The following is a 17,360-nucleotide window of genomic DNA, read 5'->3' on the forward strand; positions in this document are numbered from 1 at the left end:
TCACCACATAAACCCGCGGGGGGCACCAGACCCACCAGGCTCTCGCCGTCTCCACGCCTCTTGTTGAATCGATGGTGAAATATGTCCCTGTACTGACCCTGTATTCACACCTGACCTTTTTCCTCCTCATTTCCTTGGTTGTCAGCTGGGGAACATTGTGGCGTAGTCCCTCAACGGAGTACTTTGACGCCAGCTCGCTCCCCCAGACAGCCGTCACATTGTAAAACGCCGGGCCTCGATCCGCAGGGCTAATTGGGTGGAGTGCAGCATCAGGAGAGACCGAGGGTTGACTCTGCTGCCGCCTCGCTGTCTGACTCCATTATATGCTGCTGTGTGGAGAAATCGACACCGGGCCTGGGGGGTTAGGATATGTGTGTGTGTGTGTGTCTATCTAAGACTGATATAATGCAAAAAATACAAGACGTTTATGTGGCCACTGTTTTAATGCATTACATTAACTGTATGCAGAACCTTGTCTGTAATTTTGAGATCCAACACTGACCACACTGAACCTGCCTGGTCAAAATAGAGATTGAATAGAAATTAGGAACGTCAATAATGATTTGGGTACATTGTACATTGAGGGGCGGTTTTGCGGACACAGATTAAGCCTAATCCTAGACTAAATTGCACTTTTAAACTGGACTAACTGAAATGGCATTTCCCAGACATGGTTTAAAATAGTCTAAGACTTGCCCTAGTCTAGATTGTAAAAGTCTGATTTCCAGAAGGACAATTAGAGTTAATCTAGTGAAGGATTAAATTAAACCTGGACATAGGCAGGCTTAATTTCAGATTAATTGATGTTGGCTCCCAGGTTGACTTTGGCAATCGATGAAAAATGGATTACCTGGACTATTTCAATGAAGATCAAAGAGCACCACCAAGGCCTGACAGAAGGGCGGTTATAGACAAGAGCAACCCACTGAATGATTTTGATGAAATCAATTTCCGTGACCGTTTCCGTATGTACAAAGATAATGCAGCTGACATCATTTGTTTGCTTGAGCCAAGACTTTCATCTGACTCTCTCTTAGGGGAAGGCCCATGCCCCCTTCCCTACAAGTACTGATCACCTTTAAAGTTTTTGGCATCTGGAACCTTCCATTGTGAAACAGGATATTTTGTGTGGTATAAGTGAATTGACTGTATGAAGAATAGTCCACAAAAGAGTTACAGTTCATATAAGGAAATCAGTCAATTGAAATGAATTCATTAGGCCCTGATCTATGGATTTCACGTCTAGGAATACAGATATGCATCTGTTGGTCACAGATACCTTGAATAAAAGGTAGGGGCGTGGATCAGAAAACCAGTCAGTATCTGCTGTGACCACCATTTGCCTCATGCATAGAGTTGATCAGACTGTTGATTGTGGCCAGTGGAATGTTGTCCCACTCCTCTTCAATGGCTGTGTGAAGTTGCTGGATATTGGCGGGAACTGGAACACGCTGTCATACACGTCGATCCAGAGCATCCCAAACATGCTCAATGGGTGACATGTCCATGGAAGAACTGAGGGATTTTTCTACTTCCAGGAATTGTGCACAGACCCTTGCAACATGGAGCCGTGCATTGTCATGCTGAAACATGAGGTGATGGCGGCGGATGAATGGAATGACAACGAGCATCAGGATCTTGTCACGCTATCTCTGTGCATTCAAATTGCCATCGATAAATGCAATTGTGTTTGTTGTCCATAGCTTATGCTTGCCCATACCATGGGGCACTCTGTTCACAACGTTGATGTCAGCAAACCGCTAGCCCACACGACGCTATACATGCCGTCTGCCAGGTTGCCCGGTACAGTTGAAACCGGGATTCATCCGTAAAGAGCACACAGCGGGCCAGTGTCCATCAAAGGTGAGCATTTGCCTACTAAAGTCTTGCGATGCCGAACTACAGTCAGGTCAAGACACTGGTGAGGACGACGATATTGTTTCTTCGGTTGCGCAAACCCACAGTTTCATCAGCTGTTTCTCAGACGATCCCGCAGGTGAAGAAGCCGGATGTGGAAGTCCTGGGTTGCCGTGGTTACGTGTGGTCTGCAGTTGTGAGGCCGGTTGGACGTACTGCCAAATTCTCTAAAGAGAGACACGAACAGTCAATTCTCTGGCAACAGCTCTGGTGGACATTCATGCGGTCAGCATGCCAATTGCACGCTCCCTCAACTTGAGACATCTGTGGCGTTGTGTGACAAAACTTCACATTTTAGAGTGGCCTTTTATTGTCCCCCAGCACAAGGTGCACCTGTGTAATGATCATGCTGTTTAATCAGCTACTTGATATGCAAAACCTGTCAGGTGGCTGGATATCTTGGCAAAGGTGAAATGCTCACTAAGACGGATGTAAACAAATTATGTGCACAAAATTTGAGCTAAATAAGCTTTTTGTGCGAATGAAAAATTTCTGGGATCTTTTATTTTGGCTCATGAAACATAGAACCAAGACTTTTACATGTTGCGTTTTTATATTTTTGTTCAGTGTACATCAAGTTCCTGATGCTGCTGCCCAAGCCAAATACAAGGTAGAGTTCTTTTGAATATGGGAACGTCCCTGGAGTCACTGGCTGTACATCAAGTTCCCCTCTACAGCAGATGCTGAGGAGGACGGGAATCGTAAAAACACTGGTTCTCAATAAAATGTACATCGTGTATGCCCTCCCAGTGTGCAGTTCTCCAACATTGTTGCAACTCATGACTCAAGGATTTTCCAAAACTCTTTTGTATACTCCGCTTGAAGGAGGACAACAGAGTGGTGACGGTTACACAGACCAACTTCTTGTTCACCACCTATGTTCATGCAATAGGATCTGAGCAACAATGGTACAACCAAGCTTATAATAATAATAATATGCCATTTAGCAGATGCTTTTATCCAAAGCGACTTACAGTCATGCGTGCATACATTTTTTTTTTTGTGTATGGGTGGTCCCGGGGATCGAACCCACTACCTTGGCGTTACAAGCGCCGTGCTCTACCAGCTGAGCTACAGAGGACTACAGAGTGGAGCGCATGTTTGGTGTATGGAAGAGTCGTTTCCAGTGTCTCAAGCACATTGCTGCATTGTCATAATTGCAACAGCAGTGCTTCACAATTACCTCAAACAGACCCTTCCATAATGGCACCGGAGGAGATGGCTGCCGTTTTACCAATTGTGCTATTGTGTGTTTTTCACGTTATTTATAACTTATTTTGTACATAATGTTTCTGTCACCGTCTCTTATGACCGAAAAGAGCTTCTGGATATCAGAACAACGATTACCTACCTCGTACTGGACGAAGATGTTTTCTTTAACGAGTCGGACGCGAAGGATTAACTTCAGACACCCGACAAGGCCCAAATCTCTGTCATTCGCATGAAGATGAGACGGAGATATAGGGGTCGTAGGTCGGGGTGCCTTGTAAGGATCCGACGGCGAGGGGGTAATCTGCCTCGAGCATCAGTCCTATTAGCCAACGTACCATCAATGGATAATAAAATGGAGGCGCTGAACAAGGCCGATCAAGAATATCCTACCAATGGGACATTAACTGTAATATCTTATGTTTCACCGAGTCGTGGCTGAACAACGACATGGATAACATACAGCTGGCGGGGTTTTCGGTGCAACGGCAGGATAGAACAGCTGCCTCCGGTAAAACAAGGGGTGGCGGTCTGTGTATATTTGTAAATGACAGCTGGTGCACAAAATCGAAATATTAAGAAAGTCTCAAGGTTTTGCTCGCCTGAGGTAGAGTGCCTTATGATAAGCTGTAGACCACACTATCTACCAAGAGAGTTTGCATCTATATTTTTCGTAGCTGTCTATTTACCACCACAAACCGATGCTGGCACTAAGATTGCACTCAATGAGCTGTATAAGGCCATAAGCAAACAAGAAAATGCTCACCCAGAGGCGGCACTCTTAGTGGCCGGGGACTTTAATGCAGGGAAACTTAAAACCCATTTTACCCAATTCCTACCAGCATGTTAAATGTGCAACCAGAGGAAAAAAAACTCTAGACTACCTTTACTCCACACACAGAGACGCGTACAAATCTCTCCCTCGCCCTCCATTTGGCAAATCTGACCATAATTCTATCCTCCTGATTCCTGCTTACAAGCAAAAACTAAAGCAGGAAGTACCAGTGACTCGCTCAATACAGAAGTGATCAGATGACGCAGATGCTAAGCTACAGGACTGTTTTGCTACAGACTAGAATATGTTCCGGGATTCTTCTGATGGCATTGAGGAGTACACCACATCAGTCACTGGCTTCATCAATAAGTGCATCGATGACGTCGTCCCCACAGTGACCATACGTACATACGCCAACCAGAAGCCATGGATTACAGGCAACATCCGCACTGAGCTAAAGGGTAGAGCTGCCGCTTTCAAGGAACGGGACTCTAACCCGGACACTTATAAGAAATCCCGCTATGCCCTCCGACGAACCATCAAACACGCAAAGCGTCAATATAGGACTAAGATTGAATCGTACTACACCGACTCCAACGCTCGTCGGATGTGGCAGGGCTTGCAAACTATTACGGACTACAAAGGGAAGCACAGCTGCGAACTGCCCAGTGACACGAGCCTACCAGACGAGCTAAATTACTTCTATGCTCGCTTCGAAGCAAGCAACACTGAAGCGTACACCACATCAGTCAGCTGTTCCGGACGACTGTGTGATCATGCTCTCCGTAGCCGATGTGAGTAAGACCTTTAAACAGGTCATTCACAAGGCCGCAGGGCCAGACGGATTACCAGGACGTGTACTGACCAACTGGTAAGTGTCTTCACTTACATTTTCAATCTGTCCCTAACTGAGTCTGTAATACCAGCATGTTTCAAGCAGACCACCATAGTCCCTGTGCCCAAGGACACTAAGGTAACCTGCCTAAATGATTACCGACCCGTAGCGCTCACGTCTGTAGCCATGAATTGCTTTGAAAGGTTGGTAATGGCTCACCTCAACACCATTATCCCAGAAACCTTAGACCCACTCCAATTCGCATACCGCCCCAACAGATCCACAGATGATGCAATCACTATCGCACTCCACACTGCTATTCATTGACTACAGCTCAGCGTTCAACACCATAGTGCCCTCAAAGCTCATCACTAAGCGAAGGACCCTGGGACTCAACACCTCCCTTTGCAACTGGATCCTGGACTTCCTGACTGGGCGACCCCAGGTGGTAAGGGTAGGTAACAACACATCTGCCACGCTGATCCTCAACACTGGGGCCCCACAAGGGTGTGTGCTCAGCCCCCTCCTGTACTCCCTGTTCACCCGCGTGGCCAGGCACGACTCCAACACCATCATTAAGTTTGCCGACGACACAACAGTGGTAGGCTTGATCACCGACATTGATGAGACAGCCTATAGGGAGATCAGAGACCTGGCCGTGTGGTGCCAGGATAACAACCTCTCCCACAACGTGACCAAGACAAAGGAGATGATTGTGGACTATAGGAAAAAGAAGAGGACTGAGCATGCCCCCATTCTCATCGATGGGGCTGTAGTGGAGCAGGTTGAGAGCTTCAAGTTCCTTGGTGTCCACATCACCAACAAACTATCATGGTTCAAACACACCAAGACAGTCGTGAAGAGGGCACGACAAAGCCTATTCCCCCTTAGGAGACTGAAAAGATTTGGCATGGGTCCTCAGATCCTCAAAAAGTTATACAACTGCACCATCGAGAGCATCTATGCATAGTCACTTTACCTCTACCCACATGTACATATTACCTCGACTAACCTGTGTCCCCGCACATTGACTCTGTACCCCCTGTATATAGTATATAGCCTCGCTAATGTCATTTTACTGCTGCTCTTTTATTTTGTTTATTTTTTTATTTTTTCTTAACACTTATTTTTCTTAACTGCATTGTTGGTTAAGGGCTTGTAAGTAAGCATTTCACTGTAAGGTAAAACACCTGTTGTATTCGGCGCATGTGACAAATAGAATTTGATTTGATTTGCCCAGATCAATGACCTCAAACAACATGGCTGCCCAGACCCTCGCATTGAAGATGAGGATGGCCCAGATGTTCCCATGGTTGAGGCAGACAATGACCAAAATGGACTGGCCTGCAGAGAGGGACTAGCCTGCAGAGAGGGACTAGCCTGCAGAGAGGGACTAGCCTGCAGAGAGGGACTAGCCAGAGAGGGACTAGCCTGCAGAGAGGGACTAGCCTGCAGAGAGGGACTAGCCTGCAGAGATGGACTAGCCTGCAGAGAGGGACTAGCCAGAGAGGGACTAGCCAGAGAGGGACTAGCCTGCAGAGAGGGACTAGCCTGCAGAGAGGGACTAGCCTGCAGAGAGGGACTAGCCTGCAGAGAGGGACTAGCCTGCAGAGAGGGACTAGCCTGCAGAGAGGGACTAGCCTGCAGAGAGGGACTAGCCTGCAGAGAGGGACTAGCCTGCAGAGAGGGACTAGCCTCCAGAGATGGACTAGCCTGCAGAGAGGGACTAGCCTGCAGAGATGGACTAGCCAGAGATGGACTAGCCTGCAGAGAGGGACTAGCCTGCAGAGAGGGACTAGCCTGCAGAGAGGGACTAGCCTGCAATGGACTAGCCTGCAGGGAGGGACTAGCCTGCAGAGAGGGACTAGCCTGCAGAGAGGGACTAGCCTGCAGAGAGGGACTAGCCTGCAGAGAGGGACTAGCCTGCAGAGAGGGACTAGCCTGCAGAGAGGGACTAGCCTGCAGAGAGGGACTAGCCTGCAGAGAGGGACTAGCCTGCAGAGAGGGACTAGCCTGCAGAGAGGGACTAGCCTGCAGAGAGGGACTAGCCTGCAGAGAGGGACTAGCCTGCAGAGATGGACTAGCCTGCAGAGATGGACTAGCCTGCAGAGAGGGACTAGCCTGCAGAGAGGGACTAGCCAGAGATGGACTAGCCAGAGATGGACTAGCCAGAGATGGACTAGCCTGCAGAGAGGGACTAGCCAGAGAGGGACTAGCCTGCAGAGAGGGACTAGCCTGCAGAGAGGGACTAGCCAGAGAGGGACTAGCCAGAGATGGACTAGCCTGCAGAGAGGGACTAGCCTGCAGAGAGGGACTAGCCTGCAGAGAGGGACTAGCCAGAGAGGGACTAGCCTGCAGAGAGGGACTAGCCTGCAGAGAGGGACTAGCCTGCAGAGAGGGACTAGCCTGCAGAGAGGGACTAGCCTGCAGAGAGGGACTAGCCTGCAGAGAGGGACTAGCCTGCAGAGAGGGACTAGCCTGCAGAGAGGGACTAGCCTGCAGAGAGGGACTAGCCTGCAGAGAGGGACTAGCCTGCAGAGAGGGACTAGCCAGAGAGGGACTAGCCTGCAGAGAGGGACTAGCCTGCAGAGAGGGACTAGCCTGCAGAGAGGGACTAGCCTGCATAGAGGGACTAGCCTGCATAGAGGGACTAGCCTGCAGAGAGGGACTAGCCTGCAGAGAGGGACTAGCCTGCAGAGAGGGACTAGCCTGCAGAGGGACTAGCCAGAGAGGGACTAGCCAGAGAGGGACTAGCCTGCAGAGAGGGACTAGCCTGCAGAGAGGGACTAGCCTGCAGAGAGGGACTAGCCTGCAGAGAGGGACTAGCCAGAGAGGGACTAGCCTGCAGAGATGGACTAGCCAGAGATGGACTAGCCTGCAGAGAGGGACTAGCCTGCAGAGAGGGACTAGCCTGCAGAGAGGGACTAGCCTGCAGAGATGGACTAGCCAGAGAGGGACTAGCCAGAGAGGGACTAGCCTGCAGAGAGGGACTAGCCTGCAGAGAGGGACTAGCCTGCAGAGAGGGACTAGCCTGCAGAGAGGGACTAGCCTGCAGAGAGGGACTAGCCAGAGAGGGACTAGCCAGAGAGGGACTAGCCTGCAGAGATGGACTAGCCTGCAGAGAGGGACTAGCCTGCAGAGAGGGACTAGCCAGAGATGGACTAGCCAGAGAGGGACTAGCCAGAGAGGGACTAGCCAGAGATGGACTAGCCAGAGAGGGACTAGCCTGCAGAGATGGACTAGCCAGAGAGGGACTAGCCAGAGAGGGACTAGCCTGCAGAGAGGGACTAGCCTGCAGAGAGGGACTAGCCTGCAGAGAGGGACTAGCCTGCAGAGAGGGACTAGCCTGCAGAGAGGGACTAGCCTGCAGAGAGGGACTAGCCTGCAGAGAGGGACTAGCCTGCAGAGAGGGACTAGCCAGAGAGGGACTAGCCTGCAGAGAGGGACTAGCCTGCAGAGATGCTTTTGCTATGCAGCACTTCTCACAAAAAAAGATGGCTGAAGTGATAGAAGCAAACGTTAGCCATGGTAACAACAAGGTTTTTCATTCACAAATTGAAATATCGGGACCCCGAACTGGTGCTGGTGTGAGAAGAACATTAGTGCTGCTTCATGTTCCTCTCCTCCTCCTCCTTCATAGCCAACTCAACATGAAGGATTCACATCTTCATAGCATGCTCTTCTTTTAAATACATTAGTTTGCGCTCATGAAATTCCATGGCCAGTTTCTCCTGCACGCTCAGCCTCTTTCTCCTCCAGCCCTTGTTAGTGACACAATCTTCCCTCCTGGCTGCTGCAGATGTAGCCGACCTTCATCCTGTCTTATCCTCTCCAAGCTATGGTGATCATCTGCCTCTAGAAAATGATTACATTGCTGCATTAGAAAACCATTTCTTAAAGAGTTGAGTTCATTACATTTTATTATGGGAGTGCAAGAGATGACTGACATTACATATTCCCTGCAGTCCGTGGATGGCACATGTTGAATGAATGTGTCCTACGAAATCAGGATTGGAACGGTCCCCCATCTGAACTGTCCAAATGGTCATCATCGGGGATACCTTCCAGGGGTTGCTGGCTATCGATGATCCCGTCAACTAGTCCCCCAGCTCATCTGTCTCTGGTCTAACTGGGGGACCACCAACAGTCTTGAAACGTTCCCTATGAGCAACAGCATTTGTCTTTTTTTAAGTTAACTTTTGTTTTTCCACAGGACATTAGACTACTGTATAGAAATGATATTAGTAATAATGTATGATACTGTTTTGTTGCCTTTCTGTTACACACATACATTTAGGCCCCACTGTTACACAAGAAAACTAGCATTTCAAAGTCACAATGAATTTTGTAAAAGTGGGCCAACAACAAATACAGTATCTTACCTGAAGTTGTAGCGTCCTTTTTTTGTTAACTTTTTTCATTTGAGTTGAATGCATTACAAATGGTGGTCCAGGCATTCTTTTTCTTGTTTTCTGTTGAGGAATCATGCTGTTTTGTTCTCGATAAATTGGGTGATTTGGCACAATTCTCTTTTTTTAAGAGTTTTTTTTTTCAAAGCCACTGACATTTTCGAACGTTTTCTTTTACCTCCCTCCATTGTTTTGGTTTAGGCGATTTCCCTCCAATTCAACACAAGGCTCATGTATTAGTGTCCCATCCCTGGTTTCAGGTCAGCGCCAAGTGCATGTCGTTATCCAATTAGGCTTCACAAAGATTAACTGGTTAGTGCTTATTTACCTGACTCCCTAGTCTAGAACTAATTAATCTGAAGTTAAGCAATGTCTCAGAAAGCTTTTTTTTTATTATTATTATTCTGAATTCATTTAAGTAGAATTAACCTAGTCCTGATTTTTAAACTCTGTCCGGGAAACACTTTCCTAATATCGAGTAGCACCCCCTCTTTTGCCCTCAGAACAGCCTCAATTCATTGGGCGTCGACTCTACAAGGTGTCTAAAGCGTTCCACAGGGATGCTGGCCCATGTTGACTCCAGCTCTTTCCACAGTTGTCTAGTTAGCTGGATGTCGTTTGGGTGGTGGACCATTCTTGATACACATGGGAAACGGTTGAGCGTGAAAAACCCAGCAGCATTGCAGTTCTTGACACAAACCGGTGCGCCTGGCACCTACTACCATACCCCCATTCAAAGGCACTTAACAATGTTGTCTTGCCCATTCACCCTCTGAATGGCACACGTACACAATCCATGTCTCAAGGCTTAAAAAATCTTTCATTAACCTGTCTCCTCCCCTTCATCTACACTGATTTTGAGTTGGATTTAACAGGTGACATCAATAAGGGATCATAGCTTTCACCTTGTCAGTCTATGTCATGGAAAGAGCAGGTGTTCTTAATGTTTGGTACACTCAGTGTATATGACTCACTCCACTCTGTTTCTAGATGTGACTAGAATAAGTGTTTTTACCAAGGTTGCGTTCTCATTTCAGTTGCCGCTCGTACGAGGACTGCTGCGGAACCCGCTGCTGCGTCCGAGCCCTCTCCATCCAGCGGCTATGGTACTTCTGGTGAGTCCATCTTTAAATCTGACTAGTACAGTGAGGGGAAAAAAAGTATTTGATCCCCTGCTGATTTTGTACGTTTGCCCACTGACAAAGAAATGATCAGTCTATAATTTTAATAGTATGTTTATTTGAACAGTGAGAGACAGAATAACAAAAAAAGAAATCCAGAAAAACGTATGTCAAAAATGTTATAAATTGATTTGCATTTTAATGAGGGAAATAAGTATTTGACCCCCTCTCAATCAGAAAGATTTCTGGCTCCCAGGTGTCTTTTATACAGTTAACGAGCTCAGCTTGTTACCTGTATAAAATACACCTGTCCACAGAAGCAATCAATCAATCAATCAGATTCCAAACTCTCCACCATGGCCAAGACCAAAGAGCTCTCCAAGGATGTCAGGGACAAGTTTGTAGACCTACACAAGGCTGGAATGGGCTACAAGACCATCGCCAAGCAGCTTGGTGAGAAGGTGACAACAGTTGGTGCGATTATTCGCAAATGGAAGAAACACAAAATAACTGTCAATCTCCCTCGGCCTGGGGCTCCATGCAAGATCTCACCTCGTGGAGTTGCAATGATCATGAGAATGGTGAGGAATCAGCCCAGAACTACATGGGAGGATCTTGTCAATGATCTCAAGTTAGCTGGGACCATAGTCACCAAGAAAACAATTGGTAACACACTACGCCGTGAAGGACTGAAATCCTGCAGCGCCCGCAAGGTCCCCCTGCTCAAGAAAGCACATATACATGCCCGTCTGAAGTTTGCCAATGAACATCTGAATGATTCAGAGGAGAACTGGGTGAAAGTGTTGTGGTCAGATCAGACAAATCGAGCTCTTTGGCATCAACTCAACTCGCCGTGTTTGGAGGAGGAGGAATGCTGCCTATGACCCCAAGAACACCATCCCCACCGTCAAACATGGAGGTGGAAACATTATGCTTTGAAGGTGTTTTTCTGCTAAGGGGACAGGACAACTTCACCGCATCAAAGGGACGATGGACGGGGCCATGTACCGTCAAATCTTGGGTGAGAACCTCCTTCCCTCAGCCAGGGCATTGAAAATGGGTAGTGGATGGGTATTCCAGCGTGACAATGACCCAAAACACACGGCCAAGGCAACAAAGGAGTGGCTCAAGAAGAAGCACATTAAGGTCCTGGAGTGGCCTAGCCAGTCTCCAGACCTTAATCCCATAGAAAATCTGTGGAGGGAGCTGAAGGTTCGAGTTGCCAAACGTCAGCCTCGAAACCTTTAATGACTTGGAGAAGATCTGCAAAGAGGAGTGGGACAAAATCCCTCCTGAGATGTGTGCAAACCTGGTGGCCAACTACAAGAAACGTCTGACCTCTGTGATTGCCAACAAGGGTTTCATGTTTTGCAGAGGGGTTAAATACTTATTTCCCTCATTAAAATGCAAATAAATTTATAACATTTTTGACATGCTTTTTTCTGGATTTTTTTGTTGTTATTCTGTCTCTCACTGTTCAAATAAACCTACCATTAAAATTATAGACTGACCATTTCTTTGTCAGTGGGCAAATGTACAAAATCAGCAGGGGATAAAATACTTTTTTTCCTCACTGTAAATGGACCGGACAAGAGTTTTTGGAGAGATGATTTTCAGTGTTATTTGTTTGGTCCAATCAAAAGCATGCATGACATTAGCAGAATTGTAAGGCTTTCTCATTGCAATGTTCCAATGCTGTTATTGGAAAATAAATACCATCCCCAGGTCATTCATGAGTCACCTCTCTGCCCGGCAACGGTTCTCCAATCTGGCGGCAACAAATCTTTGATGCATATAAGGCACACGCTATGGCTACTCTCCCTGTGGTACAAGCTGCCGGTCGAAAATGGGGTGACGTTTGGAGCCACTTTACTTACAGTGTCGATTCATACAAGACCGAATGCAACGTTTCCACGGGAGAAGACAGCATTTGCATCCGCAAGTTGCTGGGGTAAAAACACTACCAACCTCAAGACATCAAAGTGCATCATCCCAATATATACAAAACATTAAGAACACCTTCCTAATATTGAGTTGCACCCCCTTTTGCCCTCAGAACAGCCTCGATTTGTTGGGGCATGGACTCTACAAGGTGTCGAAAGCGTTCCACAGGGATGCTGGCCCATGTTGACTCCAGTTCTAGAGTTGTGTCGAGTCAGCTGGATTTCCTTTGGGTGGTGGACCATTCATCTACATGAATGGAAGTGGATTTATAATATAATATAATATGCCATTTAGCAGAGACTTTTATCCAAAGCGACTTACAGTCATGTGTGCATACATTTTACGTATGGGTGGTCCCGGGGATCGAACCCACTACCCTGGCGTTACAAGCGCCATGCTCTACCAATTGAGCTACAGAGGACCGCAAGTGAGCTACTTGTTTGACCGCAAGTGACATCAATAAAGGGATCATAGCTTTCACCTGGTCAGTCTGTCATGGGAAGCGCAGGTGTAGGCTTACCCTGGCATGATGTTTTGATCACCATGTAAATCTGTCTCTGACTTTTATCAATCTATTAGTCTTTTTTAACTCTCAGATTCGAAAATGCTAATTGGGATCAAAGTAGACATCATGCAAGACTACAAAACCCTCCAAGCTCCTGCACGTCATCTCTAGCTGACACCTTGGCTAACGGGTATTGTGTCAATTTAAAACCTGCACAAGACACTTCACATAATTGTAAATTCAAGAAATGTTGCCAATTTATTCATGACTAAATTTAGCTAACGTTAGATTTTTTACCTGGAGAGATTTACACAGTTATCCAAACTTCACGCCAGGGTAAGTGTACACGAAACACAGCCCTCATTTGAAGTGTTTCTAAAATCCCCTTATGGAAAAAATGAATGGTGGAAAACGATTGGAGCCATTTCCTTGTTTGACCGCTAGGTTTTATGGGTATTATGACTCATACTGTGGTACTCTATAACAGCTAGTTTTCAGTTTTCCTCTTCCCCACTCAGACAATCCTAGGAAAATTCTTGCTTGAGAAATTGCTCTTTGCTAAAAAGCTATTTTTGGTTCTTTTTGAACACTTTAATTGAAAACAATCACAGTATCTAGGTTTCCAGTCACTTGGCGACCGATTTCCATGTGAATATTCTAAAATCTGCATAAAGGAAATATGCGCAATTACCACCAGTGGTGTTTCCACCAAACTGACTTGTTGCAGATAAAAAATAATTGTGTGATGTAGTGCACACAATGTACTTTTTCACTTAAGTTTTCATGTACTGAATAAAAACCAAAAGTTGAATGTGTTCCCATTGCATTTTCAGCTCTACCGATTAGTTTTGTCACAAAACTGTTACGTTTAATAGCAAATGTGCCTACTCTGGTCTTGGATACAGAAATGAATTGATAGTGAGATAAAATTGGCCGCATTGGACCTTTTTTTAAACAAACAATATTTCTCTCAGAGCAATTGTATTAGTATAAAATGATAACATTCCCCCCCCCCCAAAAAAAAAATTGCATACAATATAGCCAGTGTATTTATATGATTTATTTGTGTATTTTTCCCTCATCTTTATCAAAGGTTCCAATCATTTTGGTGGTGATTAGTTGATTCGGGCAACATTATTTGAAAATAGTAAAATGCACAGAAATTCAGCATTTAAATAATCAAATACATGTATTTGAACCCAGGTCTGGAGAAATGGTTCTGACATCATGCCATATTGATGGAAGTTTAAAAGATAGCTTTGCAATGTAAAATAACCGTGTTTTAAATGGAAAGAACTTGATCTGGAACATCTCTCTGCATCACTCACCTTTACACATGAAGTCTTCATTCCTCCTCAGCTTCTAGTCAAGATCGGTTTGACTCTCCACAGTAACTGCACAGCTTTTATAGCATTTTAGGTGTTACTGGGTTAATGATTTGCCGTTTTATTGGTTTGTTATTTAGATTAGAAAACTGAAAGACCTCACTAAGATTACTTTACCTGAATAGTTTCCTTGTTGTATTATTTACAATGAACAGGTGTAAAGTTAGACCTGTAGCACACATTTAATCACCTGTTGAAGTGAGCCAGAACTTTTTATTTTTTCATTTAGTTCATTATTTACAATGAACAGAATGAACAATCAAAGTACCTAGTCTAAACTTAGACCTGTAGCACATGATAATCACCTGTTGCTGTGCAGTATCACTCTCCTCAGTCAACAACATGATTAGGACTGGCTGTGTAGTATCACTCTCCTCAGTCAACAACATGATTAGGACTGGCTGTGTAGTATCACTCTCCTCAGTCAACATGTGTTCTCATGACATTTTGATTTGGAAAATTCTAATATGCTTTACCTGAGCAACTATATAATTGAACAAAATGCCTGCATCACCAGTCCAGTGCACTGTGCAGTCAGTGGAATGGATCATTTGAGTCATATATATTGTGTAGATGGATGGATACACACTATACAGTGGGGGGAAAAAAGTATTTAGTCAGCCACCAATTGTGCATGTTCTCCCACTTAAAAAGATGAGAGGCCTGTAATTTTCATCATAGGTACACGTCAACTATGACAGACAAAATGAGAAGAAAAAAAATCCAGAAAATCACATTGTAGGATTTTTAATGAATTTATTTGCAAATTATGGTGGAAAATAAGTATTTGGTCACCTACAAACAAGCAAGATTTCTGGCTCTCACAGACCTGTAACTTCTTCTTTAAGAGGCTCCTCTGTCCTCTGTTTGGAGTGTACCTGTATTAATGGCACCTGTTTGAACTTGTTATCAGTATAAAAGACACCTGTCCACAACCTCAAACAGTCACACTCCAAACTCCACTATGGCCAAGACCAAAGAGCTGTCAAAGGACACCAGAAACAAAATTGTAGACCTGCACCAGGCTGGGAAGACTGAATCTGCAATAGGTAAGCAGTTTGGTTTGAAGAAATCAACTGTGGGAGCAATTATTAGGAAATGGAAGACATACAAGACCACTGATAATCTCCCTCGATCTGGGGCTCCACGCAAGATCTCACCCCGTGGGGTCAAAATGATCACAAGAACGGTGAGCAAAATCCCAGAACCACACGGGGGGACCTAGTGAATGACCTGCAGAGAGCTGGGACCAAAGTAACAAAGCCTACCATCAGTAACACACTACGCCGCCAGGGACTCAAATCCTGCAGTGCCAGACGTGTCCCCCCTGCTTAAGCCAGTACATGTCCAGGCCCATCTGAAGTTTGCTAGAGTGCATTTGGATGATCCAGAAGAGGATTGGGAGAATGTCATATGGTCAGATGAAACCAAAATATAACTTTTTGGTAAAACTCAACTCGTCGTGTTTGGAGGACAAAGAATGCTGAGTTGCATCCAAAGAACACCATACCTACTGTGAAGCATGGGGGGTGGAAACATCATGCTTTGGGGCTGTTTTTCTGCAAAGGGACCAGGACGACTGATCCGTGTAAAGGAAAGAATAAATGGGGCCATGTATCGTGAGATTTTGAGTGAAAACCTCCTTCCATCAGCAAGGGCATTGAAGATGAAACGTGGCTGAGTCTTTCAGCATGACAATGATCCCAAACACACCGCCCGGGCAACGAAGGAGTGGCTTCGTAAGAAGCATTTCAAGGTCCTGGAGTGGCCTAGCCAGTCTCCAGATCTCAACCCCATAGAAAATCTTTGGAGGGAGTTGAATGTCCGTGTTGCCCAGCGACAGCCCCAAAACATCACTGCTCTAGAGGAGATCTTCATGGAGGAATGGGCCAAAATACCAGCAACAGTGTGTGAAAACCTTGTGAAGACTTACAGAAAACGTTTGACCTGTGTCATTGCCAACAAAGGGTATATAACAAAGTGTTGAGAAACTTTTGTTATTGACCAAATACTTATTTTCCACCATAATTTGCAAATAAATTCATTAAAAATCCTACAATGTGATTTTCTGGATATTTTTTTTCCCTCATTTTGTCTGTCATAGTTGACGTGTACCTATGATGAAAATTACAGGCCTCTCTCATCTTTTTAAGTGGGAGAACTTGCACAATTGGTGGCTGACTAAATACTTTTTTCCCCCACTGTGTGTGTGTGTGTGTGTGTGTGTGTGTGTGTGTGTGTGTATTATATATATATATATATATATATATATATATATATATATATATATATATATATATATACTGAACAAAAATAAATGCAACATTTTTTTTTTTACTGAGTTACAGTTCATATAAGGAAATCAGTCAATTGAAATAAATTCATTAGGCCCTAATCTATGGATTTCACATGACTGGGCAGGGGCGCAGCCATGGGTGGGCCTGGGAGGGTATAGACCCACCCACTGGGGAGCCAGGCCCACCCACTGGGGAGCCAGGCCCAGTCAATCAGAATGAGTTTTTACCCACAAAAGTTATTTATTACAGACAGAAATACTCAACTTTATACTTCAATCCCACTCGGACTGCTGTCTTTCTCCCTCCTCCTCCTCCTTCTCCTTCTCCCTCCTCCTCCCTCTTTCTCCCTCCTCCTCCCTCCTTCTCCTTCTCCCTCCTCCTCCCTCTTTCTCCCTCCTCCTCCTCCTTCTCCTTCTCCCTCCTCCTCCCTCTTTCTCCCTCCTCCTCCCTCCTTCTCCTTCTCCCTCCTCCTCCCTCTTCCTCCCTCCTCCTCCTCCTTCTCCTTCTCCCTCCTCCTCCCTCTTCCTCCCTCCTCCTCCTCCTTCTCCTCCTCCCTCCTCCTCCCTCTTTCTCCCTCCTCCTTCTCCTTCTCCCTCCTCCTCCCTCTTTCTCCCTCCTCCTCCCTCCTTCTCCCTCCTCCTCCTCCTTCTCCTTCTCCCTCCTCCTTCTCCTTCTCCCTCCTCCCTCTTTCTCCCTCCTCCTCCTCCTCCTCCTCCTTCTCCCTCCTTCTCCCTCCTCCTTCTCCCTCCTTCTCCTTCTCCCCCTCCTTCTCCTTCTCTAGGTTGATGCTGATGATGGGGGTGCTGTTCTGCTGCGGAGCTGGCTGCTTCTTCCGCAGGCGCATGTACCGCTCGCCCCTCAGCGACGAGCATGCCTTCAACGTCTCCTTTACCAGGCAGCCCGTATCCACGCCAGGTCAGTGGGAGTATAGGGCACAGACGAGCGGTTCCAGGATGTGATTAA

General features: G+C 46.0%; 1 protein-coding gene across 1 annotated transcript in view; it reads left to right on the plus strand.

Moving 5' to 3' along the window:
- The window catches only part of LOC121549725 (vesicular, overexpressed in cancer, prosurvival protein 1-like), a 47,106-nt gene that overhangs the window by 25,072 nt on the left and 4,674 nt on the right, over window positions 1–17,360 (plus strand). The window contains exons 3-4 of the mRNA XM_041861570.2: window positions 10,183–10,260; window positions 17,179–17,312. Of these exons, the coding sequence (XP_041717504.2) occupies window positions 10,183–10,260; window positions 17,179–17,312 (212 nt within the window). The remainder of the gene's footprint in view (window positions 1–10,182; window positions 10,261–17,178; window positions 17,313–17,360) is intronic.

The sequence above is a fragment of the Coregonus clupeaformis genome, chromosome 34, assembly GCF_020615455.1.
Source record: "Coregonus clupeaformis isolate EN_2021a chromosome 34, ASM2061545v1, whole genome shotgun sequence".
Classification (NCBI taxonomy): Eukaryota; Metazoa; Chordata; class Actinopteri; order Salmoniformes; family Salmonidae; genus Coregonus; species Coregonus clupeaformis.